General features: G+C 43.6%; 1 protein-coding gene across 1 annotated transcript in view; it reads left to right on the top strand.

Annotated features, from left to right (window-relative positions):
- The window catches only part of SYN3 (synapsin III), a 187255-nt gene that overhangs the window by 22639 nt on the left and 137652 nt on the right, over nucleotides 1–26964 (top strand). Inside the window, exons 3-4 of the mRNA XM_079304510.1 lie at nucleotides 9058–9115; nucleotides 17994–18085. Coding sequence (XP_079160636.1) covers nucleotides 9058–9115; nucleotides 17994–18085 — 150 coding nt within the window. The remainder of the gene's footprint in view (nucleotides 1–9057; nucleotides 9116–17993; nucleotides 18086–26964) is intronic.

The following is a 26964-nucleotide window of genomic DNA, read 5'->3' as shown; positions in this document are numbered from 1 at the left end:
AAGGAGCAGCCTGTTCACAGACAGGAAGGGTGAGAGACAGTGGAATCTGCCATTTGGTTTCTCTTCTCTAAATGAAAACACTTTCTCAGAATTGGAGACTGTAGCAATATTGCCAAGCCAGACATTAATTTATCAACACTGTTTATATTACAGCAAAGGGCTGCAGTTGTGGCTTAGGATGAGGTGTTGCACAAGTGCTTGACAAAATGCTTTAACAACCCAAATAGGCAAGTGCATGTAGAATGCACTCTAAAGTGACAAATGACAATCCTTTCTGTTTCTGAGGAGCTACTATGTCTCTGATGGCACAGTACAGCCCTCAATCTCACTCAGGGGTCTGAAGGAAAGAAAGAGCATCCATGGGAATCCATGGCCTGTCTTCCACCATGAAATCCTTGCTGTTCTTGACATGCAATATGCTCTGCTTTATTCCAGAGGCATAGTACTATAAAAACAATGTGAGTCCCACAGAATATGATCAGCTGCTTTCTGCATTAGCAGCAGGAAAAGAAAGGTACATTCTATTAAGAACAAGGGAACTCACTCAGCTTTCTCCTAAAGTGGCAACATTTTGACCAATTTTCCATTCTTCTCAAAGATGCAGCTCTAGGCATTGCAAGGAAGCATGTAGGATGTGCACAAGAGGAAAATCCTCCCTGCACAGCTCCCTTGTGCTCTTGCTTTGACAGGCAGCCCTCAGGGGCACAGCAGGGAATGTACCTGTGCATCAACACTCCAGGGAAAAGCTTGGCTCCTCTCCTGTCATTATTGGCACATTTCTCAGCTGGGCAGCCTCCACCTGGGGAATGAGGCTCCTTCTGGCGGGCTGGGAATATCTGTGCCTTGGGAGACTTCCAAAAACGCATCCACAACTCACCCACAGCAGCTGCCAGGGAAAATGGAGCTCAGACACGAATCCACGTGAGTGTGTTAACCACAGAGGCAGCAGGGGGAGCAGGGCCACGAGGAGGGGACAGCAGGGCTCCAGGTGGTGGCACAGGGGCCAGCTCCAGCAGCCTGACCTCAGCCAGCAGGGAAGCATCCCACCTCTGGCAGCCTCCTCGCCCACCATGCTATTAAGCCAAATTATGCTCTAGCTGGGTTGAATTTCTCAGCAGATCAAACAGGATTTTGCACTGTGAATTATTAACCCCCCTCTTCTGTGAAAGTGCTCAGCCTTCCAGCCTAATGCCTCGTGTTTAAACAGCTTATGGGGAAAGTGATCAAGCACAGCTAAGGCTCCTATTAGCCACACATGCTAAAAGCATTGTTTTCTGCACCAGACACCATAACAAAGTTGTTCTTTTTGCATTTGCTGGATGTCTAAGTTGCATTTGTGAAACAGCTCATGTGGCTTTTCAAAGCCATTGGTGTGTTTTGTCCACATTTCAGGCTGTTTCCAGAGCTCACAGTGCTATGTTTGCTGCTTTGCCCAAAATACACGTGCCCTGTGTGCAGCAGTTACACACATGAGTATTGTAAAATGCTTCACAAAAAAAAAAAAAAGTCACAGAGGATATTTTAGGAGACACAAAATTGCATTGTTTTCTCTCCCCTTTAATTTGCAGCCAAATCTGCCTGAACATAATGTCTCCAAAATTTTTAAGATCAAGGAAGAGAAAAACTGTGATTAACACTGAATGAAATCCTCTTAAAACATTTGAAATGGTTCTTTGTATTACAATAACGTCATGATTCAGATCTAATTATGGACTGATTTGACAGGATTACTGTTTTATACTGGTCAAAGGAAATTATCAACTTATTTTAAAAAGAAATTATTTTACTTCTGAAACATGAAAATATTGAGCCCTAAATATGTCATTTACCAAAAAATTTGCTTGGGATACAATAACAGTCTAATACTGAATTTTAGCAACATGGGAGTTCCTAAATCCTGGATTTTTGCAAGGAATTCCTTTAAAAAATATTCAATGAGTGTAATGAGTCATTTCATGCCTTCAGTAGGCTGAAGGTGGTATACTAAGGCTCCCAATAGAAGGAATATTTCTGCACCTAAATAATTTAAAAATAATGAGAAGCTTTGGAGTTTGAACTTAGGAATTTGCTGCTAAAATTGTAAACTTTTGTCTATATTTCCTGCTAAGAAAGCCTTAAATCATCTAACATGGTGGTCACTGACATAAGATTATTATGAATAAGTTTTTTTTGCCCAGTAGTGAGCTTTTAAGGTTTCACAAGTTCTATGCAACAATGCAACAATAATTTGAAAAACCTCACACATAAAATTCACCTTTTCACAAGTCTGGTTAAAAAGTCCATGTATTTTCATCATTTAGCTTTGTCTACCCAGGACCAAATATTTTTGTTCCTACATTTCTTGCCAAGTTCCACTTTCTGAGAAGTGGAAAGCAGAAAGTGGAGGCAAGTTTGTGTTAAATGAGTGTGTGTGTTTGTGCACATGTGCAGGCCTGGGAGCAGCATGGAGAGTTTCTGTATTCCCTAGCACACAGACACAGGGGTGAAAAGGAGGCAAGGCTGTCGAAGGTTTTCAAGAAATTGCATTTATCACATCACTTTCCAATCTGTTTTAGGTATAGTACCGTCATGTCTGTCTGTATTTTTGTCCTGCATATGTAAAGTGTCTTGGGAACTAGTCCCCCTAAATGAAAGGTGATACAGAAATGTAAAGGATTAGTATCATTACAAAAATAGACACAGGGAATATGGAAAACATTCCCCATCAGGTTATAACTATGCTAATGCAAGTGAAATCTGGGTCCTTAATTGCTTTACCAGAGTTCCTATAAATGCATAGAATTTAACCTCACAATGTCCTGCCTAGTCCTGTACATATAAAAAAACCCAACAAACCCAATCCTCAGATACATGTCTCAAGGTTTGTGAGTCAGATTTCTTCTGCCTGAAACTCCACAGGGTTGATCCAAGTTAGGCCAGTTCCACTGCTCCTCAAATTCAAGGAGAACTAAAGTAGTCTGGAAAAAAATATTGCAAAATCCTCAACAAAAAATGATACCCCTTTGCAAACAGCTTCAGGCCATATTATTTAAATTTAGCAACGTGGAAATGTTCCAGTAATGCACTATTTTGATAATACCCAAAATCAAATTGCTGCCTCATGTTGTACTTAATGCAGTACCCCACCTCCGTCCCCTACCCTCCTACCCCCAGCTCTTTGTGGGCAGGAGGAATGTGACCACAGCACAGCCTGGGTGGGGGACCAGACCTACAGCAAAGTGTCCTTCCTATTCTGACAGCCTGGAGAAGCACAAAAAGCTGTGCCCAAAAGCAATAGTGCTGCACTAACTGGTGCTTCTTCTCTTGGTGGGGGAATGGCTTTGATTACCCCTGGTTGATGAGCAGGAGGTGGCACAGGAAGATGCTGGGAGGCCACTATTGTGTGGGACTCCACAATTCCTTGAATAGAACGAGTGGCCTGGATGGTCTGTGACCATTAAAGTGCTGGTGGCTTGCCAAGGCAGGTCTCCCTGGAAAACAGGCCTTCAGAAAGGGAGGACTCACAAAAGAAGATTTTACAAGCCCTTCTCCCTTGCTGTTGCAAAACTTTCCTTTCCATCTGCATTTAAGCCAAGAAAATCCTCCTGGCCCTGTAGGATGAGATGTCAGATCTCATCAAGGACCTCACCAGGAGGATTTCCTTTATCCAAAGCACCCCTAACCAGAGTGGCCATCAGAGCCCAACCAGCCCTTTGGTTGAGATGCTCCTTCCCTTGATGTGACCCCATAACTAACAAGATTTCAGGGGTGGTTTCACAGCAAGCAGAGTGGGCTGGGTTCTGTGGTTGTCCAGAAGGCAGAAGAGGTCTGCTCTGACTGAGGACACACCTGCAGCGCTGTGGGGCTGGCTCTGCCTTCGGGGGCCACAGCAACTCAGGGGGTGACAGCACCAAGAGCAAGCTGATCTCCCCCCAGGGAGGAACAGGGCTGGTCACAGCACTGCTGTGTCCCAGGGATGGAGCTGAAACGTCTATGGAGCTCCTGGCAAAGTCTCAGTGTATTTAGGGTTACCTTTTGACCCACCACAAACCTGAGATTTACCTATTGGTCCCTCCCTGCCAGCATGAACAATCTGCACTTGCCTCTGGTCCTTTTAACTTCTAATTCAAACTTCTTTTCTGAGGTGTCAAATCCATCACTCTTATTCACTATTCTGACACTCCAACCCCTTGCCCCAAGGTACTCTTGCAGAATAAGTTTTAATTACCAACCAGTCCATCTCACAGCTGACCTCTACATAAAGATCTCTGGGGCAAAGCAAATGTGGACAAAAGCTCCAGCAGTTTGCAGACTCCAGCATTTATGGAGTGATTTTTCCTATGCCCTGGGCAGTCAGGAGTTGAGCATCTTGAAATTCCTTACTATGTACAGCTGAGAATTTCTCAAGTGGGGAAAAGTGGTGCAGTGGGTGAGAACTGGCTTCTGAAAGGAAAACCTTCCTTATTTTCACCCTTGAGGAAAAAAAAAAGGGCACAAATGCATCTCTCCTCCCCCTTCCCCTCCCTGCTGCCCTTATAGCATGTAGGGGCTGGGGGGGTCGGGGCATTCCAGCAGCTGCTGGCCAGTATCCTGGAAACTGCCTCCTTTTTCCCAGTCCCAGCCCCTTTTATGAAGGAGACAATGCAGACATACAGTGAGTGCCTTGTGCATCACTTGGGCCCCCAGGCCCTTTGACACAGGGATTTTACACAGTGGCTCACCACCTCCCCACCCTCCCCAAGATGCCCCCACACCCAAACCAGGGGGCTTCAGCCTCGCCTTTTCCTGGATTATCCAGAAACAAATTACATGCCTTATTTTCCCAAGGACTCATGAGAAATATGTGTAATGTGATACCAGGGAAATAATTCAGATAATTCCAGAATTTACCCATGGATGCCTTTTGGCTTGTTTACCCGAGTGTCTTCTTACCATTTCTCTCCTTTCTTCACCCACTCCCTTGCCCACCTCTCCCCAGGAGTCCCATGCATTTCTCTCTTTATTGTGTTTTCCTCCAGCCCCTCCACAGCATAGGCAAGGCTGCTTCCTGCTCCAGATAAGAAGTGCTTTCCATGCAAAGTTTGGCTTGGCTTTCTCTGCTTCTTGTGTCTTGATCCAGAGGCACAAGCTCAGTCAGAGGATTTGGAGGAATTTGCCATTACAATATCCTAGTATCCTTCTTTTGCATGCTCTCGGTGAGGAGAGCCCATTTTTGGGTTGAAGGTACAAGCCAGCTCTTGAGTTTCTAGCTCAAGGCCTCTGTTGAACAGTGAAAGAGGTGTGAGTCAGGGTTCAGTCACACCACAGGGGATTTGGGCTCAGGCTTATTAGTTCATCTGAAAAATGGCTTCCCAGTTTTCAGGACAGCATTCCAATATTTGCTGTATCAGTTCCACTGAGATCTCTCCTAGGAAGATCTGAAAATCTCTGAATTAGCCCCAGGTACGTGAGGTGAATTTTTCATTTGTTACTCCTTGCTGCAGTTAAAGGTGCACTCCACATCTGACTCCATATAATACAAATTGTTGTGTATGCTTCTTCCTAATTGAGGCAGACTGGGGCTGGTTTACAGTATATCTCTACAAAACAAGCTTCTATCCTTTCCAGATTACTTCATAAGAAGAGGCACTGGGTTTCTTATATCCCTGTAATCATGTCAGAGCTGAGGCAGAAAACAAAAGTTTTGTTTGTTTTATGCTTTGCACCCAGAAAATACATCCTTTTCCAGAGCATGAAGCTTCTTTCTCAGAAAGAGAGAGGGGTTCAAGGCAAGCTTCTTTCCTGCAAGCCAGGGCAGACATTTGGCTGTTTATCATGGTGCTTCCTCCCTCCCAGTCCGTGGGGCCACATTTAAATGGATTGCCTCGCTCTACAAATCCCACACAGGAACTGCTCTCGAGCATGGCCCTGAGTTTTCTTAAGTCAAAACATGTTTACATGCTAATTCACTGAGATCACAGCAGCAGCTCCAGCCCATCCACACCCTGCCCAGCCAAATTACAGCTCTGTGCTCTGCTCAGTGAACATCTGACATGTTGTAAAGGGGTGGCCAGCCAGCAGTGGCCAGTGCTGCAGACTGCCTGGGAGAGGCAGTGGGTCTGTGTGGCAAGTGGCTTGTCCCGTGTCCCAGGCTGGGGACACTGAGCCCTCCTGGGGCTGTGAGCTGCTCCTCTCCTCTCCTCTCTGGGAGCTGGCTATGCTGAAGGTGAGTGGGCACTTCTGAAGTTCCCACTAAGTTTTAGGGCTGGTCTTCTGGGCACAGCTCCTCTGCTGCACTACAAACTGCCTAGATAACTCTGCAGCAGCCAGGTCCTACACAGAGGTCTGGAAAAGACTTGCTCAGGTGGTTTTGGGACAGAGAGCATCCACAAATGTCTTGTACAGCCATGAGACTGCCAGAAACATCCATCTCTCCTTCTCATGCATCCCCACCACAGCAGCATGGTCTTCTTTTTCCTCTGTATCATGCCCACTGGGAGGACCACAACCCATTTCAGACACTGCAGAAGTGACCAAAAGAGTCTCTCTCTTGCAAGACACATGATGCTTCCACAGCATCAGCAACGATTCCAACTTGCTTAAAATTTGAGGGGCTCCAGGAGGAGGCTAAGGCCATTTTTCATTTCAGTTTGATAGCCTCTACTACCCAGGGGCTCCAAAACTCCAGGTAGGAATTGAAAACATCACTCCATCCATTTCAGAGATGTTCCAGTAGGAAATGTTTTGTTCTTACCCTGGGCTGTGTTAAAATGATGGGCGGACCAAAATATTTGTCTGCAAATTGCTTAGCACCTGTAGTCTTCAGAGACAGTCAGAACAGGTTAAACTTCTCCAGGGGCTGTCTTGGAAAGAAAGTGATATATTGTACCATTAAAGGAAAGTTCTATTGGTGTGGGCTGAGACAACCTGTGTGGAAAGAGGGATAGGGAGAGAGGTCACACGGTGTCTAAGCTGAGGTCCCTTGCACTACTCCAACAAGTCCTAACTCTGGATGCAGCTCTGTGTGACCATCCATAAGCCCAGTCAGTTCTGCAGGGAGGAGAAAGATCATTTTGAACTGTGTGGAGGCTAATTTCCTGGAGCAGCCAGTGGAAGCCTCTTTGCTGCATCTGAACCAGGCTGAGGACTGTGGTCAGTCACACTTCATGAAGCTGAAGGAAAGCATCACCAAGGAGTTTGCAACCAGCTGGTCAACAAAGAGAGAGGCCATAGGGGGAGGAAGTGTGTTTCATAGATGTGGGTGAGGAATATATATTATGAGCATGCTGGGAATATAAACAAACTTGTACCAGGGAATAGTGTGCCTCAAATTTCAGATCAGTTCCTGTGAGCCCTCTGGAAGCTTATTGCAGTTTTTAAGAAGTTCCAGCAATATCCCCAATGTTTAGGAGTGAGGAATGTTGCCAGACCCTCTTGAGCCATGCCTCCAGAAATCTAATGGAATTACTAAGTGCATTTCGAGTTTCTGTTTATTGCTAGAGGCATGATATCTTAGCTTGCCTGCTGAGTTGTTTCTTTATACAATGCTCATAAATTAAAAAAAAAAAAAAAAAAAAAAAAAAAAAAAGGAAAAATGGCCAGAGATGTGCTTTTTGTAACAAACATGAATTATTCAAATCACCTGGTCTTGGTTACACCTGGCTGCTACATTGTCCCTCACCTATGCAGAAATCATATTGGCACCACACTGATGGATTGGCTCTCTGGGAAAGGAAGGGTGATATATAACATTCAGATATTAGAATTAAGCAGAAAGCTTTTGGCATTTTAAATGTATTTTTCTACTATAAAGAAAAAAAAATTTACTTCATTTTGAGCCAGAATGACAGAACAACTTTTTTATTTACATGTCACATTTCTGGGGGAGGGGAGCATTCAGCTATAAACTAAACCAGTGTGTTTCAACCATGGGGAAATTTGCCTTCCTAATGTCTCTTCTTTTTTATTGGAACAAATAGACACATAGTAAAAATGTGAGCCAGCTTTTTTTCTTTTCCTTATACTATAAAATAGGGAGCAAAGCAGGCTTCCCCTCATTTTCCTTTACTTCTTTATTCTGTCCTGTCTTTGCCAATTGGAAACAGAACTCAGAGTTACTTTGTCTCTGGAAACAGCTCTTGCAGGACTAAACTGTTTTCAATGCTTTCCAAACTGAAGAGCCCTTTGGAGCCTACATGGTCTTCTGAAAGTTCATAGGGGAGGAGAACTGACAAAATAAATTCATATTTTCTTCTGTCAAGCTTGTTTGGCGAGAGGAAGAATTTGGGAGAAATATTCACAAGGAAATTTATACCGGCAGTTTCCCCACAGACCAATCAATATAAAAGGCATTATACACAAATATGAATACAAAAAGATAAAACTGCCTGTTCTTTCCCTCTGTTTTCTTCTCCAGCACTACTGTCATCCTTTCCCTCATGTGAACAAGCTTCTAGAAGTGCTTTGTTGTCTGCACAGTGTGGGGAGACAGCAACAGAGGTGGTGGAAGGTGTATGTTTTTCTCACAGCAGTGTTCCACCCCAGAGCAAATGCAGTTTCTCAGTTCAGGAGAAGAAGTCCTTCATCAGTCACACTGAAGAGATGCACACATTTTCCCTAAATCAATAGCAATAAAACAGAAGTGGAAAGCAGCTCTGGAGTGAGGCAGCATGAGAACAGGCTTCACAAGTACTTCAGCTGGGATGATAAAGCTCCTTGCTCAACATCAGAAGCTGTTCCTGATGCTGTGCCATATGCTGCTCTCCTTCTGCAGAATAAAGATTGAGTATTAAATGAGATATAGCAAAGAATCACTGATTAGAGTTGTTCCCTGGAAAAGATTAGGAGAACATTTGGTTTTCAGTTTGAAAATTAAATGAAAAAGTAACACGCCTTGAAGGAACTTTCCAATGTGGTTTTCATTTGGCTTGGCAGGTTTCTCCTGGAGAACAGAAAGCTAAAAGAAAATAGGAATTAGAAAACCATGATGTGACCCGGATAGAAATTCTTCAGCAAAAAGGGAAATGCAGAAGCAAAACAGTATGCAATAAAAGCCAAAAGTCTTATTTAACCTTGTTTGTCTCTCTTTTTCTTCTGCAGGGCCAAATATTTCCAGGGGAAGAAGGTGAATGGAGAATTTGATATCCGAGTGGAACAGGTCAGTGACAAGTGAATTTGTCTCTCAGGAATGTGTGTGGACACAGCTAGGGAGATGTAATCTGTCCCAGAGCAGTAATGAGGTTCAGAGCCTGTTTTTCATGTGCTCCACTGGGCACTGGACACATCCTGTTTCCCTGTGAGCCTGGCAGCAGACACTCATTTCAGCTGAAGCCTCTCCTTGTTGGGGTCTCTGTGTGTTGGTGCAGTCAAAAAAAGTTCCATATTGACTGAGACTGGGTGCTGCTTCCAAAAGAGAAATTATTCTTAATAATCATCATCTGCAGGCACCCAACACAAAAGCAGGCATAAGAAGAGAGAGATGCAGAGATAAGATGGTGATCCTGAAGGAATCATATGCTTGTTTTATATTAATTAGGACTACAAAAATGTTTGTGTGGATAAAGAAAGCTGCTGAATGTTGTTTGAGCAACCTGGTATTTTCTGTTTTTATAAGGCTGTTGATTCTGCATCGTGTGTGTGTACAGATTATTAATGCAGTGGTTTTGAAGACTTTTTCAGGACCTATTGCCCTTGAAAAGGTGTTTCTTCTCTTTTCAAAGGGGTCCTGTCCTATTGTCTATGACTGTTCGTGAGCACACATGTTCTGATCAAACTGTGTCTGGGACAGATTTTTCTTTTTAATTGATATCACATACATGTCAGTCTGGGTAGTATTAGCAAGAATAATTCTTCCTGGCATTTCCTTATCAATCTTTATTTTGTTGGTGCCTTAGCAATTATCCTAAAAGAGATCAGGAAAATTTTAAAAATTTAAAAATCATGCTACTCACTTAGAAGCATGAAATAAAATAATTTAGGTTTTCCCTTCAAGCCTCTGATCCAACCCTCTCTATCCCTCAATGCAGGTTCAGCTTCAAGACCTGGCACTCTTCAAAACAACCTGTTAACTCTTTCTTAAACCTCCAGTCTCTGCCTTTCCCCTCATATTCCTCCTCAAATGTTATTGCACCTTTGGTCGTTATTAAGGAGCTGCCTTTGAATGGTTGGTGAGGCAGAAGGTCAGGAGTGGACTCCTGATCCCTGCTGGGGATCAAGCTGTGACCCTTGTCACCTTATCCCATTTCTCCACCAACTCTTGTAGGGAGGCTGTCCCAGTTTACCTCCTGACATCCTGCACATGGGCTGAATAATACCCATGCTCTAGATGAGGGAACAGGTTGCTCCAAGCAAAGACCATGATACATTTTGGCTGGTGAGGACCATGGCCTCTGCAGCTTTCATTAAATGCCCACATAGTGACTGCAGCATTGCCCAAGGGAACAAAGCCCCCACAGGGTAGGAGAGTGGAGGAATGGAAAACAAGGATCCTGGCTGTTCCCACTTTTCCCTCCCTGCCACTCAGATCAGGCAGCCCAGCCTCCATTTAGTGGGCAGGGAGCTGCTCTTGACTCCTCCAGACCTTGGAGGGAGAAGGGATGATGGCTTTTCCCATCTGGATCACCATCTCTCCAGGGAACACAGAAGCTGCATTGTCCAGGGCAGCCCTTGATTCTGACCCTGGGCCCCTCTGCACATTGTTAAGGTCAAGAGAGAAGCACTGCTTCCTCCAGACTCTGGATTTGTGTTCCCTTCTTATTTTGTCCCTCCATCCTTGCTCAGTGTTTCTTGATATTTAATTTTCATTCATTGCTCCTACCCTATTTATTTGGAGCCTTCCTAATTTCTTCACCTCTTCCCCACGCAGTCCAGAAGCCTAAACTGTTGTGGGAGCAGGACCCCTGAAGCTGAATGCTGACCCCCTTCTACCTTAAAAATGAATGTTCTTCCACAATTTTCTTATGAAAGAGTGAAGTAAAAGAAAGGAAATAACTGTGTTCATCAACACAGTCCACATCTTTCTCTGTGAGCTCCCACTTTACAGTCTTCAGTCCTTCAACTCTCCCTGAATGGCATAGACTATGCCAAGCCTTAACCTGGCATTTCAATTCTAAATAAACTCTCCATCAGAGAGTTTGGCTCTTAAGCACCTCTTGAGCCATTTGGTCTGCTCAGTAAGTTCATTTAGTTTTTCATTTTTCCATTTGATCCTGTTTCAGATAACCACCCATTATTAACTCAGCCAGAAATACAGTTTGCCTTAGGAACTTTTTTTTAAGATTTTATAGGAGAAAAACCACTTTTGATCTGAAAAGCTAAATAACAAAGAAGTTTGGTGGCAGAAAGCAATGAAAGGAAATACCCAAATGTTAAATACTCTTGGAAAACCACATTGGGAAAAAGCCACTGCCTTATTTTTACTGACCATGCTAACTCTTTTGCCATTCTTCCAGGATGTTCAGTAGTTGGTTTGAAATTTTTTTCTCCTCCTCTTTCCTATCCATCTCTGTTACATCTTAATTCTTTCTAAGCACGCCAGTTTAGCAATCTGGGGGAAGCAGAACAGGATGGTAGGTGATATATTTTGGAAGTCGCTCTATCCCTGATTTGTGAAGGAGCAGGAGTGCTGAAAGCAGCAGCCTCTCCCTCTCTCAGCAGCAGGAAGTCAGATATCTAATCTGGCTGTACACCCTGCCAGCTCTCCAGGCTGTCCCACTCCTCTGAGGACTGCAGAAAATATGTGACCATGCTGTCCTGCTCTGCCTGTCCCCCACACCCAGCTCTGGCTCACTGCAGCTGAATCCCAGAAACAGGCAGAAGTTCCAAGATATGAAGTTTCTGCAAGAGGTGAACCCAGTTCATATTAGACACTGGGTAATAGACAGGAGAGAGATGTTCAGTGCCATCCTGTGCTCAGGGAGCTGCTTCTGCAAGCCTCAGCTCATATGAAAATGAACTCTCAAATAAGGTTTTCTGGTTTTTTAGCACTGAGTGAATTGCATGACCTTGATAGCAGCCCCAGGCCCTAGTTCTTTATATCAATTATCCCCAGGAAGAGACAGGGGTTACTGTGGGCATCACCTGGTGCCAGTGGGTGAGAGGAGAGCTGGCAGGGACACTGGTGTGTGTTCACCCCTCTCCTGCCACTCATTAAACCTGAAGCCTGACTTCACTTCCACCTTTGTTTCTTCTCTTCTGATCTCCAGTGTAACACTGAAACCATAATTACAATGTGCTTTGAAGGCTGCAGGATTTATTATTGTGCAGCATTTAGTGAAAGCAGGCATGCAGTGCCAGTGCCTTCTTCCTGCTGGCTGCAGGGAGAGAGGTGAAAGGCTTTGGTGGTGTAAAGCCAGTCCATCCTCCTGAGTCATGGCCCCTTTTTCTCTGGAGGCAGTTTGGATTACATTTTGCTTATTTGGATATTCTTCCATTTCTGTAGCAATGATAGTCTTTCATGAGATTGATTGAAACACTGATCCAAAAGTTAAAATCTATTTGACCTAAAGCTCTAAGCTTTAAGAGAACAGCTGAATCTAAAAATACTGTCTCTATTTTATACTAAAAATAAGCTGCTTAGATTTTGATCCACATTGTTGCTTTTACTTGCCTGGTGATTTCTAGCTTTCAGAATTGCAGTGTATGCATCTCCAGTTCTTTCCTCTAGAAATACAAATACTAAAAAAAGGTTTTTTAGAAATGAAAAGCATAAGTTTCAATAAATGGCTCCAAGGCTAAGCTGAACTTAAAGAAGAATCTTAAAGTGCCACAGGAGTGGACCACACTGCTTTTAGTCTCTCACAAAAATAATTTTGCTTTTATCTCCTCAGTTCTTTACTGGCCAGAGGACAGGAGGCATTAGGAACCACAGTATACTGAGGAAGAGGAGGAATTATACCATAGGCCTTTTGTCAGATGTTTTCCTTATTTAGAGAGAAACTAATTCAATATCTCCTTCCCCACCCTCTCTGTGCAGTCCCAGAGGAAACTAAACCTTGTGTGCTCTCAGGATTTGTGGGGTTTTCCATTTGGATCATAAAGGGGAATGCCTTGTGGCCATTTATCCCCAGCAGAGCCACAGAGCAGCAGAGGAGGGCGAGAGGGATGGGGCTGAGACCTGGACAGGCACAGACCCATCAGACACACCCTGAGGGTGGGGCAGAGGAGGGGCACACTTGGCACCTGCCTGGAACAGTGATGGCTATGAGGCAGGAGCAGGGGCACTGGGATGGCCATGGGGATCTGGCTAATGAGAGGAGACTGGAAGAGTTTGTTTCCCCTGCCATAGCAGAGGACAAAGGAGATATGAGTGCTTTTAGAAAATTTCTTGGTGCAAGTGAGGGTTTCGTGACACAGTGCCAAGTGTAGCAAGGTTAGACCCTGTGGCTCTGATGGGCTTTTCCAGTCCTGTCCCTTTCATGGACTAATGGGGGGCACAGCAGGCAAGAGCAAGCAGCACCTCTTAGAGAGAGTCCCCTGCCTTCAGGGAACCTGTCCTGCAGTATTTCCCCAAAGAATTTTAGTATGTTCAGAGACATCCTTCCTGGTTGATGATGGAGTGAGGTAAAAACTGTGAAAGGGGAGCCATGAAACCAAAAGGTCCATCTACATTTTTATTCCTGTTGTTTGTTCACCCTTGTCCTTCCCACCATTTCCTGCTGTCACGAGGTGGGTCCGTCTGTCCGTCTGACTCACATTTTTCTTACACAGCTCATTCACTTGTTCCCACTGCTCAGTTTATTTTCAGGGAATGATTATTCAGTGAGCTCCTATGTACATGCTTCTGGAAAAGTCTTGTGGTATAGATTATGACTCCATTGGCAGCCTTGTCAGGAAAAAAAGTCGTACTTGGCAGTCACAGAAGATAATTGTAATACAAATCATGAATTCCAGCTCCATTGTACTTCCCACCCTAAAGAGGTATTTTCATGTGTGGTGTAAAATGGTCCTTTCAAAAGGCAGAGTCTGACAGGTCTGTGTGTGATGAAAGGAAAACCAGCTCTTGTCAAACAACAGTATAATTTTTATTCATTATATGTTTAGGGTTTGGATTTTTCTCCAACTGGATGTCAGAAACCAGTTCAAGAATAGCAACAGAGTTCTCATGGCTTGCCACATGCATTCAGAAACCATGAATAAAGGGACCTAAAGAACTAGCAAGAATTACTCTAAAAACATTATTTTCTTAAATTAATGCTATCTTCTATTTTTTTTTTTTTCAATTTTCATTGACTTTTGGAAGTTTACAGAGTTCATGGTTTAGAGCAATTTCCTGGGATCAAAATATTTAGAAATGTGCTTTTTCTAAACCTCATATTTTCAGGCAGTCACCTAACTTCTGAAATGAAAACTCAAGAGACAATAAATGCCATCAGAGAGAAAAGGTGTTCAGGTGAAGGAATGTGCATCTTCAGCACCAGCATTGTCTCTAGCCTAGGGAGAATCCATCCTAGCTTCAGGACTTGTGAAGAGCTCTTGTGGAAGCTGCTGTTGGAGTCACAAAGCAGTATTCACATCACAGATGGGCTCTCCCCACCCTTTTCTCCCAGAGAGCAGTCCTGGCACTGGGGGTGGGTGGGGAGCCTGCCCAAGGAAAAATGTCTCAGGAAGAGACACAGGCAATCAGGATGTGTAATCTCTAACTCTGTATGTATGCATAGCCTCAACCCTCATCCCACAGGCATCCAAACTATCTGCCCACCTCTCTGCCTGTGCAGAACTTAGGGAGTTCTTACTTTCCCCTTGCTTGTAGTGGTCATAGTGAAATGTGCTGCTTTAGGAATGCAGCCTGATGTGGGCCTTTCCTTGTACATATTGGAAGATCCACCAAGAAACAAGGCATAAAATCCACAGAGGAATGTATGAGATTTGATTATACAGGAGAAATTCCTCATCTCAATTGCCTAAAGCATGGCACGGGCCAGGCTAGTCAGTAGCCTAGACAAAGCCATGCAAGGATTACAGTGGACCTCATCCAAAATATGAGTTAAAAAATAGTCACACTGCTGAATGTATGACAAATCCATACTCAAGCATATGGTTGGCAGTGTTACAAATGGAGGAAGTTGTGGACCTGCCAGAGAGAATCCCTGTGACAGCAACAACTCTGATCAATTCACTAAAAAAGTAATCTACAAGAAAATCTTACAAGAATGAGATTAGTTTTGCTTAGGAAAAAAAAAAAATTAAAAAAGAAGACACAAAAAGTCTTTGAGGAATAAATCTTCAGGTTCTGCAGAAAGAAGTAATGGACACAAAAATATTGCTGTCTTAAAAGGTGGCAAAGATTTAGATTTGGAATATTTTCCATTGTTAAGGTACAGACTGCCTGAGGAGGTTCTTCATCCATGGAAGACAGAAGAGGGTTATGTAGTATCTGCACACAATGGCAGAGGCAGAGCTGGTCATGCCTTAGGAAAGAAAGACTATGTGATGTCTTGCAGTCCTTCTAACACAACTTTCTTTTATTCTCTGGAAAAGGCTTAAAATACACCTTGAACATGTGCTTCCCTTAAATCACTAAGAGGCATAGCTACTAAGCCAGGCATTTCTACTACTGCATGACCAAAAATGACAAAATCTTCCTTGTTTTAATACGAGGAAACAGAAACAGACACTAAAATAGCTCACCAAAATTATCTCCAGCACACAGAGGACACTGATGGAAACTGAGAGTACCTTAAGGTTTAGTCCAAATGATTTGGAGAGTCTTCTGATTCTTAACACCTGAAAGAGGCATTTTTGACAAAACTGTGATCAAAGTAGCTGTGGGCATCATCTCATAGCTGAGCCTCACAGAGGTATGGAATATTTCCACTCCCACAGTCTTACTACGTTATTCCTCAAGACAGATTGTGTCACGTTTGTCACACACTGTGTGCTCCTGCCCTGAATGTTTTTGCAGCCACTGGCACTGCTGCAAAGCAAGCATGAAACACCATCAGGCTAATGCAATGCCTTCCTCTGTTCCATGATTGCTGATGCAAATGACTCTGCAAGGCTCTCCTGTTCTATGCACAGTTACCTGTCGCTCTCTCTGCACGGGCTGCTTTCAAAGACCTCTTTGTCTGCAAGGTAAACTCAGGCTGGAGATGATCTCAGAGCTGAAATCCCAGCCAAGGGAAGTCATCAGGCTACAGAACCCACAAAGTTAAAAATACAGGGAGCACTGGAAAATCAACAGGAAATAATTTCTGCTGACTGAAGGTTTTAGCCTTCTCCCAAACGCCAGCCAGCAGTGGCCTGTTGGATGGAACAAAGCAGCTGGATGAAAGCTGCATTCCTGAACTTTGTCTGTTAAAGCAGAAGTGAATGGCAGGCAAAGGTCAGGGCTGTCCCTCAGCTCTGACTGTAGATCTGGATGTTTTGGGAGTGAGACAGCTGAATCCCCCAGACCCTCTCTACACTTCACTCTTCTCACCAGAGTCCCCTGGACAATGGTTGCCAAAGGGGATTTCTCCTTTTCTTCTGTCTCTTGGCATTAGCAGGGCCTGAAATTGGTCCTGGCAGTTTGGCATGAGGCACTCAGCATCTCGGGGGCTCTCAGGGCTGTTTGCAGGTCGGGTGTCTGAGCACAGCTTTGTTAGGCCTGACTGCCTCAGGGAAACGCCTGTCAGACCAACTCAGTGCCATCTCCCACCAGTAAACCCAGGCAGTCCCCTGAGCCAGTGCCAATCCCTCCCTGAGAGCCTGCCTGCTGTGTGTGTGCTTGTGTCAGGAGCAGAATTTATTTCTTGGCAATAGGAATTTTCCCCCTCTTTTCATTGTAATTGGGAGCTACAGTGATGTAAGATCATGTAAGAGTGTTTCTTTAAAAAGTTAACGCAGAGCCACAGACGTGAAATCTCATTACATCATCGGGTCACCAGCCAGAGCCATTGCTTTAAAATTATGTGGATTTTAAAAGGAAAGTTGGAAATTACTTTTTCACTTGTTGTCTGGCCTTTGAGCCTTTACAGGTGCACTAGTTCTCCATTGGCAAGTTTTTTCCATGAGTTCATGAGGACAAAACATGCTTGGTTTTTTTTCCTTTTTTTTAATGTATAAAAGTTGTTCCTGGCACTATCTTTTGGTTCCAACTAATATAATTAGCAGAAGAACATTAAACAGTTCAAGGATCTCAATAAACTCATAAGTATTAGCAGCACCATCTGAGTGTTCTGGGATTAGCTAGCTACTGGGTAGAAGATGATTTTACTGCTGCCCAGTCTTCATCATACTAAGTCTGAAAAAATGCCTTAAAAGGAAGGGGAAAAAAAACCGCTTGAAGCGAGACAACTAAATTATCTGCCTCAAAAAATTAAACCTGTTTATTTATATTTATCATTATCAACCCCTGCTTTTTGCTCCTCACAGCTGAAATATCCCTTGCCAACCTTTCCAGCCCTGCAAGTTGTGCCTCTTTTAAAATACAAAGTGTTTTAATGATTGAGCAGCTCTGTTAATAACTTACCCAGCTTCGCTAACTCTTTAATAGTAAAAATCTTAATAAGAAAATTGCATCAGGTGACCTCTGCTTATCACCTTCCTGCAACATAATCAGGTTTAAAAAGGCTTAAATCTTTTGTGTTAGGTTTATATCTGGGCAGTGGCACGGTAGCCAACTCAGGCATAATTCTGGATGTCTCCAAGTGGAAACTTTGCATTTAAATTCAAATCACCTTACCTCTTTTTATTATTCTTGTTACTATTACCATTACTCTTTCCTGTGTGCATTTTTCAGCCTGCTCATTCTTAATTCCTTCAATACTTATTACTGCAATAAGCCTAATCCTGTGTACTTTTACACCCCAAGTGTGGGAGCCATAAATACTTCTGCAATCTCTCAGGGCAAAGCAGCTATAATTGGATCTTCAGTTCCCTCACAGGAAAAAAAAAAAAAAAAAAAAAAAAAAAAAAAAAAAAAAAAAAAAAAAAAAAAAAAAAATTAAAAAAAGAAGGAAAGGCACATTCCTGATGAATAAAATTCTGTGTCTGTGTCTGTGTGTTTGTGTCCCTGCTGCCCTTGGGTAACTCTTTGTCCTCTTGCTGCATTGCAGGCTGAGTTCTCGGAGCTGAACCTGGCTGCTTACGTCATGGGGGGCTGCATGGTGGACATGCAGGTGATGAGGAACGGCACCAAGGTGGTCAGGTGAGGAGCACCAGCTGGGCTTCAAAACTGGGCTTTGTGCATCACTGCTGGGGCAAGCAGGGCTGACAAATATCTGAATCAGGGCAGCACAGTCCTGCTTCAAGGATTCTTGGAAGTGGAGAACAGACTGGCCTGACTCTGGTGGGTTTGTATCAGCTCTCAGGTGCACATTATGCCATATAGTCATTGTTTCCAGTCTAGACCCTTCTTGCAGCAGCAAATGCCTCTTCTCAGGTCCTTTTTAGCCTCCAGACTCACAACAAAAGGGAGAACAGATCTTCTCCCTTGATTTTTCTCTCCTTCCCTGTCAACTAGCCCTCATTGTAAACAGTGGCTATAATTCCTTAGCCTACCTGTCTTGGGCCCTGATCCCAGTGCACTACCCTTGCAAGAACCACTAAGCCCAGGTGGCCAGACCAAGAGCAGCCCTGAGAAGAAGGACTTGGGGGTGTTGGAGGACAAGAAGCTTGACATAAGCCAGCAACAAGCTCTCACAGCCCTGACAGCCAAGCACACCCCTCCAAAGAAGCGTGGCCAGCAGGGCAAGGGAGGGGATTCTGCCCATTTTCTCTGGTGACACCCCAGCTGAGCATGCCCCCAGCTCTGGGGCACTGATGTAGGAGGGACATGGACCTGTCAGAGTGAGCCCAAAGGAGGGCCATGATAACCATCAGGGGGTTAAAACACCTCTCCTGGGAAGACAGGCTGAGTTGGGATTGCTCAGCCTGGAGATGGGAAAGCTCCAGGGGGACCTTATAGGACTCGAGTACCTAAAGAGAATTATCAATAGAGTTTTGCAAGGGCAAGTAGTGACAGGACAAGAGGGGATGGCTTTAAAGTGACTGGGGTATATTTAGGCTATAATCCAGGAAAATATCCTTTACTGTGAGGGTGGTGAGGCACAGGCACAGCCTGCCCAGAGGTGTGGATGCCCATGCCTGAAGTGTTCAGTGCTGGATGGTGCTTTGATCAGCCTGGTCTAGTGGATGGTGTCCCTGCTCATGACAAGGAACATGGAGCTAGATGACCTTCAAGGTCCCTTCCAGTGCAAACCATTCTGTGATTCTATGATCCTGATGCTTGTAGCCTGATTTGCTCCTGAAATATCACTTTTTAATTTTTGAGAGATTCCCAGTGCTCTGGCCTTGCCCTGTGCTATATCTCAGAGGTAATATCTATCTCTGTTTGATGGGATTTCTGTCCTACTAGCATTACTTCATACTTGCAGTCTTTGCAAGCAGACTCTTTTCCCAAGCAATGCTTCTCCAACCACACATCCAATTCACTTCCCAAAAGCATTGCTCCCCTTCTTTCAAGCACCAGAGTGGCAGCAATTTGGAGCTAGTGTTAGATGCACCTTTACAAGTTCTATGTAAAGAATAGTGTATATTGCCACATCTGTGTATGATGCCTCTGTTTACCTTCAATATTACCTTCCACCCTATTATTCCCAAGCCTTCATCTTTATGGATTCCTGCCATTACAACTCTACATTTCTTCTTTGATAAAATAGCTTTTCTCTGCTTGTGTTGAAATCTCACTGCTGTTCCAAATTAATTTTTCTAGCCACCCTGCTGCTTTTGTATGGTTCCTTTGCACTTTCTGATGTATTCAGCATCTTTGAGTTTAATACTGTTGACACATTTGATCAATGCTTTTGTCTGTTTGCAACTAGTTCAAAATTAGAGGCAGAGACACATAATGTACCATGCAGTGATATTTTTGAAAGGGGTTATTAGAACAGCTGAAAAACTGTGATTTTGAGAATTCTGGCCTCTGTTTAATTTCTCAAAAATCTCATTTTCAGTCCAAATAGTGCAAAGCAAAACATGTCACTGTCAATTAGCTATGACTGTGGTCCATCAATTCATCTCAGGTCTTGACATCTCTCTTAGTCATCCACAAGTCTCCATTTGTTTTTTGGTAAAATTTCACGAGCCTCTGCTAAAAACTTTTGAAGTTGTGTCTGTTACATGCATTTGCTCTCTCCTGTCCCACAAACGTCTGTTTTTGAGTGAAACAAAGCATTATGTCCCACGAAGCAGCCACTGGAGCACTCATCAGACAGTGTGCAGTGCTAATGCACTCCTGTGTTCACTTGCTCATGATGCTGGAAGCTTTCCCAAATACCATTTCCTAGGTTGATCACATCTTCATTTTCCTTCCTGTGTCTTTCCTCCCAAAGCCATTCATACATCTGGCAGAAAGATCTTGAGCTATTAAACTGAAACTGAAGACAAAATTTATTTCACAAAACTGTCTGGGGCATGCTGTTCATGTTTTTGCTCACAGTGAACACACAGATATTCCAGCTACCATTTTTGCATGGATATTTATATGTGAAATATGTGGCTTTTTGAATGGCATCAGCTCAGGGTTGTTTTGTTTTTTTGTTGTTGCTGTTGTTTTCATTCCTGCATGTTTAAGGACACATTTGCATTGTGGGTAAATACATACTTGTATTTATATGCAATTTATATAGCATATGCTACATGCCTAATCCTTGCAACCAGCAAATATTTGTCCACAGCCTGTGCTGATGTGCCCCTGTTGTGCCCAGCTCAGTGAGTTTAAGGGCTCAGGTCAGCCAACTTCCACATCCACTCCTAGCAATACTCCATAAGGTATAGGAATTAAAACTCTTTATTTTAGAAAGTGGAACTGAGCTGTGTAAAGGCACCTCAACCCATCCACATGGGTGCAGCTGCTTCCTGTCCCTTCAAGTCCCACCATCCCATCCACAGCCATGTCCTGCCTGGAAATAAACCCCTCAGAGTGCCCAGACACAGGGACACACCTTCAACTCATATGTGTGCACCAGCCCTGCAGCTGCTGTGATCTTTTCTTCATCACTTATTAGGCCTCTACTAATTACTGAGCAAAATATTCAGTCAAAAGTCAGAATGTTTCTAGATGATGGAATATAATACTCATCATATTTTTTGAATACCCAGAGTCATGGAAATCCCACTGACAATTTATAAGAAGGCAAATACATCACCATCTTGCTAACAAGCACATTTGGGATTCCTCTCTGCAGGAACCCTGCCTGCTTCACATTCCTCTTCAAAGGGACAGTAATGGAATGTAGCAGTTTATGGAAAGACAGTGGATATACTACAGAGCAGTAGATTTAAGTCATTGAAATAATCAATTTCTTAAGAGTAACAATTCATATTCATATTCATGTTCATGTTCATATTAAGCAACCATTGGGCTGTCCTCTCCAATTTGATATTACATCTACTGGTAAGCTATCTAATAATTCATTAGCCTATTAAATTCCATAATTTTGGAGCAAGTCTCTTAGTTCTTTCTTTTAACTGAAAATATAATGAAAAAAGCATTTCATTTACCATTCATCTCAGGAAAAATTAAAAAAAGAAAAAAGGATGTTTTAGAAATATTTTTCACAATTACAGAAAGCAAAGACATGGATGTATACATGACTCCTAGCCTGTGTATCTTGAAATAAATAACTACAAGAAAGTTAGCAAACAATCTAACTGAAGCCAGGCATTACTTTGCTTGCCTGAGCATTAAAACAAGCATGACTGCAAGAACTTAATTTTACAGTGACAGTGTTCTTTCTGGGTCTCCAACTTCTCTTTTTCAGCTGCTACATTCTGCACATCTGTAGGAAGGGGTGGAGGATTTGAGATAGTGTCAGCAAAATGTGCTACTGGAGGCAGAGGCTATCATCTAACAAATCTAAAAAAATACATCTGTGTTTTCTGTGCCAATTCTGGTTTGCAAAGGCTCCCTCAGCCTGTTCAGCACATTTCCTTCAGACAGAGAGCTGGCCATGAAGCATCTTGTGCTGTCTCCAGCAAGCTCTTGTCTCTGTCAGTGCCCTGTAGCCCTTGCCCTGACTGAGGACATTGCTGGGATGAGCTGGGCACCAGGAGCAGCGTTGGGCTCAGCCAGGACTGGGGTGGGGAATCTCCCACACACACTGGTCCTTGTTACCCCACCACTTACTGGAAAAAATCTGACAGCAGACCCTCCCTTGAAAAGTTAAATATGGGAAACAAAAGACAGTGTTTATTCATCCCAAAGGATCCCTCACCAACTTAGACATAGCAGCTCTTAAAACAGAGAAATGGAATAATTTCTGGGTGCAAGAGCTGGAGTACTAAAGAGTGTACAAAGCAAGTGTGGATTTATGCCTAATTTTAAAACACCTGGTTGGACTCTTCATCCTCCTTGCAGTGCATACACAACATCCTTTGGACAGGTCTGCACACACAAACAGAAAGACAGTGAACCATCTGGAATCTAATTTACTCTAGAAAGCTCTTGGACTGTGTCACTTTTGCTGGGGTAAGATGTGAAAAATGGTATTTTTATTTTCAAATTCCTCTGAAGGGGCCTTCATATCAATATTTTGGCAGTGTAAAGAGGCTGTCAGTGTAAGCACTGCACCCACTCCGAGGTGCATTTATGCTTTCAGGATATTATAAAAGTGTCTAAGTAGAAATGAAAATCTGGGCTGTGTCTGCTTCTGACAGCAACATTTAGACTCCCAAACTATGATCTCAGGTTTGTGTTTGATTAAATGCTTGACTGTTGGGCTTCACAAGACTTCTGATATTAATTCCAGTAGGTATAAGGCAGGGACATGTTGAAAATCTGGACAGCTCTTTTACCTGGGGAATACTAATGTCTTAGGGAGCATTTCAGACCTTTAAGGATATAAATTAATCATGCACCAGACTGCTCTCATCTCCTGTCTGCCTGTAGAGCTTCCTCTTTTGCCATTGGGGCTGATCCCAGGAGAGAAAGCACATTTTCATGTTTGCATGGGACCTGCCTAGTGGTGGCCATACCACTTGGAGTGGGGTCTGCAGGCTCCCTGCAGCAGCTGGGGCACCAGGGGATGCCCAGGGTCTGCAGTGGGGAGGACCCTGCCAGGAGAAATGGCCCTGGCCAGTGTAGAGGGGCATTCAAAACGACAGCCAGGGGAACAGGAACAGCACCAAGGACAAAGCCTTGCTGAGGGGAAGGATCTCTGCCATGGAATGATGTTCAGCCCTACAAGCCATGCCTGAATGTGGCCTGTCTGTGTAAGGTGTGTGTCTCCCCCTGCTCACCCTGGATATGTGTGTGCCCTTGCTGCTCACAGCCCTGGGGGGGGGTCAGTGAATTCTCCAGTTTGTCCACACAAGCCCACTCATTCCTGTAGTGAACACTGACATTCCTGTTGTTTCCAGCTGATTCAGTGCTTCTCCAGTGGTCTGAGCTGTGACAACAGAACAGCAGCCTGTTGAATCACCATCCCCAAAATCCCTGAAAGTGCCTTTTTCCTTAAGCATATTTTTACACTGCAAGCTGCAGTATGGTCACAGTGTGAGGAGGCAAATCCTTTTACGTGGGAGAGGTAGAGAGGAACCAGCCAGCTCACAGGTGTTTGCCTGCTATTCAGAGCTTGCAGACTCCAGGAGATGTGCAGTCTGACTAAAAAAGATCTGTCTGCTCCAGGATGGAAGACTCTTTAAAGCCCAGTGGGGACACTGTCCTCTGCCCACTGCATTTTTCCCATCCCAGTAGGTTCACTCACCCCAAAGGTCCACTGAGAAACAGCTGCCTGAAAGGGGCCTGGAGGTTTTCTGTCCCACAGAGGCCATGCTTGCTCACCACACAGTGGTTGCATATTACTAGAAGGATGTTTTCTTGTCTCTCCAGGACTATTTGTTCACAAGAGCTGATGGTTTCTTGTAGTTCTACAGGGACAATGTCCGGGAAGGTCATGGGAATAGCTACTGCTCCTGGACACTGATGTAGGAAGTGTTGGTAGGCAGTGGGTCATTTTCCAGCTTCTCATGTTCCAAGAAGCTTGTGCCAAAGATGAATTCCAGCCATTGTTTAATCCTTGTCTTTTTAAATTTAACTCTTCATCTAATTTTTGTTTGGAATTCCTTTTTCTAGTGATCATTTTTGTTTAGGGGAGTGGGTGTGGGGTAGTGGTGTGTTGAGTGATTGGTTGGTTGGTTGTTTTGCTGCTTCCAAATCAAATTTCTGCAATTTTCTCTGAAGTTGTTAATAGGAGGAAAAAATGGCAGAAACTAATAGTGTAAGTTTAGGTTTCTAGCAGCCAGATGGAAAAATGTGCTGAGCGTGTGGTTCTCCCAAGTTTTGCAGAAAGTGCCACATGGTGGAGTGCAACATGTGCTGTGTATTTAACACTGAGAAACATTTGGGCAGGATTTTTTCTATCCATGGCATGGCAATCCAGAAGTGTAATGGAGAAGTGTGTGTAACAGCCTGTAAGCTTTTGAAAATTCAGTTTAGGCAAGGGACCAATGTGCCAATGACCACTTTCCTCACTTACATACCCTGCAGAGACAATGAGCTGGGGTGAGGTGTCTAACAGGGTACACCCTGGCAAGCTGTACTTACACATGAAGCAATTTAACACCTCTGGTAAACATTTATAAACAGAAATTATTCCCATATGGGGGATGATCTAACATTGTTTTTCACTTATATCTCCCCCCTTTTCACCTGCCTATCCTTGTCCTCTTTTTCCTTTTTTTTTTTTTTTTTTTTTTGAGCAGGAAGTACAAAAGAGAAGAGACAGTGGGGTGTGATTATTTATGTATTTATTCTCAGTCACTTCCACCTCAGCTCCTGCTGCTAAACAGCTGCTTGGAGGCCTGCTTCTCCCTTTGGGGTTTGCTGGTGTCCCAGATGAATAATGTCCCTTCACCTCCCCAGCAGCTGGCGCCCAGCCGACGTGCAGGCAGGATGCTGACACTTATTGGGAAAACATTTGGCATGCAGGCAGCTGCCAGAAAGCAAAAGTCACTCTGAGCAGACCAGGGTGGGGAGCATTTCAGATACTAAACTACTTCCCGACCCTTTTTGATTTACAGTAATTCTTTTCAATAAGGAATGAGCTGCCAGGGTCTAGAGCTCTTAATAATTAGTTAATCCAGGATTAAATACAAGAATGATTCAAAACTTTTGTGCATTGCTTCAGTCTTGATCAATTTTGGGGGGTTTTTTTATCAATTCTGCCATAATTTGTCTCCTTTCCACATGGGTTTTTACTAAAGCTTCTTCCAGGGAATGGCAATCATCCTAATGTCACTGCAAAGTTAGCCCTGCAATGAGCATGGTGTTGGGCCAGATTGTTTCCAAAGATCCTCTCCAACCTAAATTACTCTATGGCTTTATTCTGTGATGTTGGAAAGTATTTGGATCACCTTCTATAAAAGCTTTTTGAAGGCAAGTTGGTGCTGGCAGGTGTGGTGGTCACTACTTTCAGGCTTTATGCTTTTCCTTGTCAATGTCAATCAGTTTAGAAGTAAAATACATGGCAGACTTTTGAGGCTGCCAGAGTGTGTGTGACATGATTTAATGGTTAGCTGAGCACTGATCTGTGGCTGAGAAGCAAACCAGAGCATCTTCCAGGGTGTCCTCATCTGCCTACAGTGATATTGGTCCTACTGTAACTCTGATTCCTGGCTACTGCTGCTTTGGCTGCACTGATCTCCCACACTTACCATGTTTTTTCTCAGCCATTCTCTATTACCATGTTCAAAAAAACCCCTGCTTCTCTCCTCCAGCCTAGTAAAGAGATGTTATTCTTTATTCAATATTACTTTCTCTTTTCTCTAAAACCAGTTCTCTGTTATTTATATAAGCAATCACATTTGTTCTTTCTTTGAATAACTTCAGCAGGGTTTATTTCTTTCTGTGGAAAATATGACATGTGGTTTTGACTGAAATGACATTTTTGTCTTAGCAAATTTTCCACTTTACTAAAGCATCAAACAGAATGTTAAACTTAACACTGCAATAGGGGGAAATGTCATTGATTGCATATTAATTTTCAGTAATGTAATAACAATGCTATTAACACCCAAGCAAAGCACAAAAAGAACTTTTTCCTATTTGTAAATGCCATTTTCTATTAGGTGTCAGACACCTGAGGCACTGCATATTTGGAGGGATTTTTTGCACTTCTTGAGCAAAAGCTGCAGCCTCTTATGGCTTGCTCAGATGCTTCCCTGAAGGATTCATTAATTGCCAGTAATGCAAAACTTGTTATATCATATTGCTAAATGATGCAGTTCTCTTCTTCTCTGTGTCATGCCAGATTGGAAAGGCTTTGGGAGGGAACTTGATGAGAATGTCTTGATCACTGGGAAGAATCTGAAAGCTGAATGAACCCTTGTTGCATAATGGAGGGTAGCCAGAACCTGAAGTGAGGATGTCATCTTGAGTGTCCTGGGAAGATCTTTTTCTATCCACACAAAGGGTAAAGTGTCTTTTAAGACTGTCAGTCTTCTAAAAGGAGAGCAGGAGAGCCCATCCTTCTCAAAAAACAACATGAAAAAGCTCTCTCACCCATCATGGTGCTGAAGCATAAAGCAGTCTTTGCCTGAAAATGATTATGCACAATGGAAGGGGTCATTAAGAAGTATTTTGACAGTCACAGAACTGGTTGGGAAAGACCTCAAAGAGCATTGGTCCAACCATGGCACTGCCATTTTCACCACTAAATCACACCCCTAAGTGCCATATCCTCACATCCTTTGAACAGTTCAAGGGATGGTGACTCAACCACTTCCCTGGGCAGACTGTTTCACTGATAACCCTTTCCATTAAGAAATTTTTCCTGATATCTACTAAACCTCTGCTGGCACCACCTGAGGCCATTCCCTCTTATCCTATACCTTGTCACCTGGGAGAAAAGGCTGATCCCCACCTCACTACAACACATTCCAGCACCCCAATGTCTTTCTTTCAGTGGGGGACCCAACACTGAACACAGGGTTTGAGGTGTGGCCTCAGCACAGGGGGACAACCTAATGTGTTGATCATGCTGTTTCTGATGCAAGTAGTGTATTCTGTGTTCTTTCTTCATGCCC

Source organism: Erithacus rubecula (genome assembly GCF_903797595.1).
Source record: "Erithacus rubecula genome assembly, chromosome: 4".
In the NCBI taxonomy this organism is placed as follows: domain Eukaryota; kingdom Metazoa; phylum Chordata; class Aves; order Passeriformes; family Muscicapidae; genus Erithacus; species Erithacus rubecula.
The sequence above is the reverse complement of the archived record's forward strand: the minus strand, read 5'-3'. Positions and strand labels throughout refer to the sequence as shown.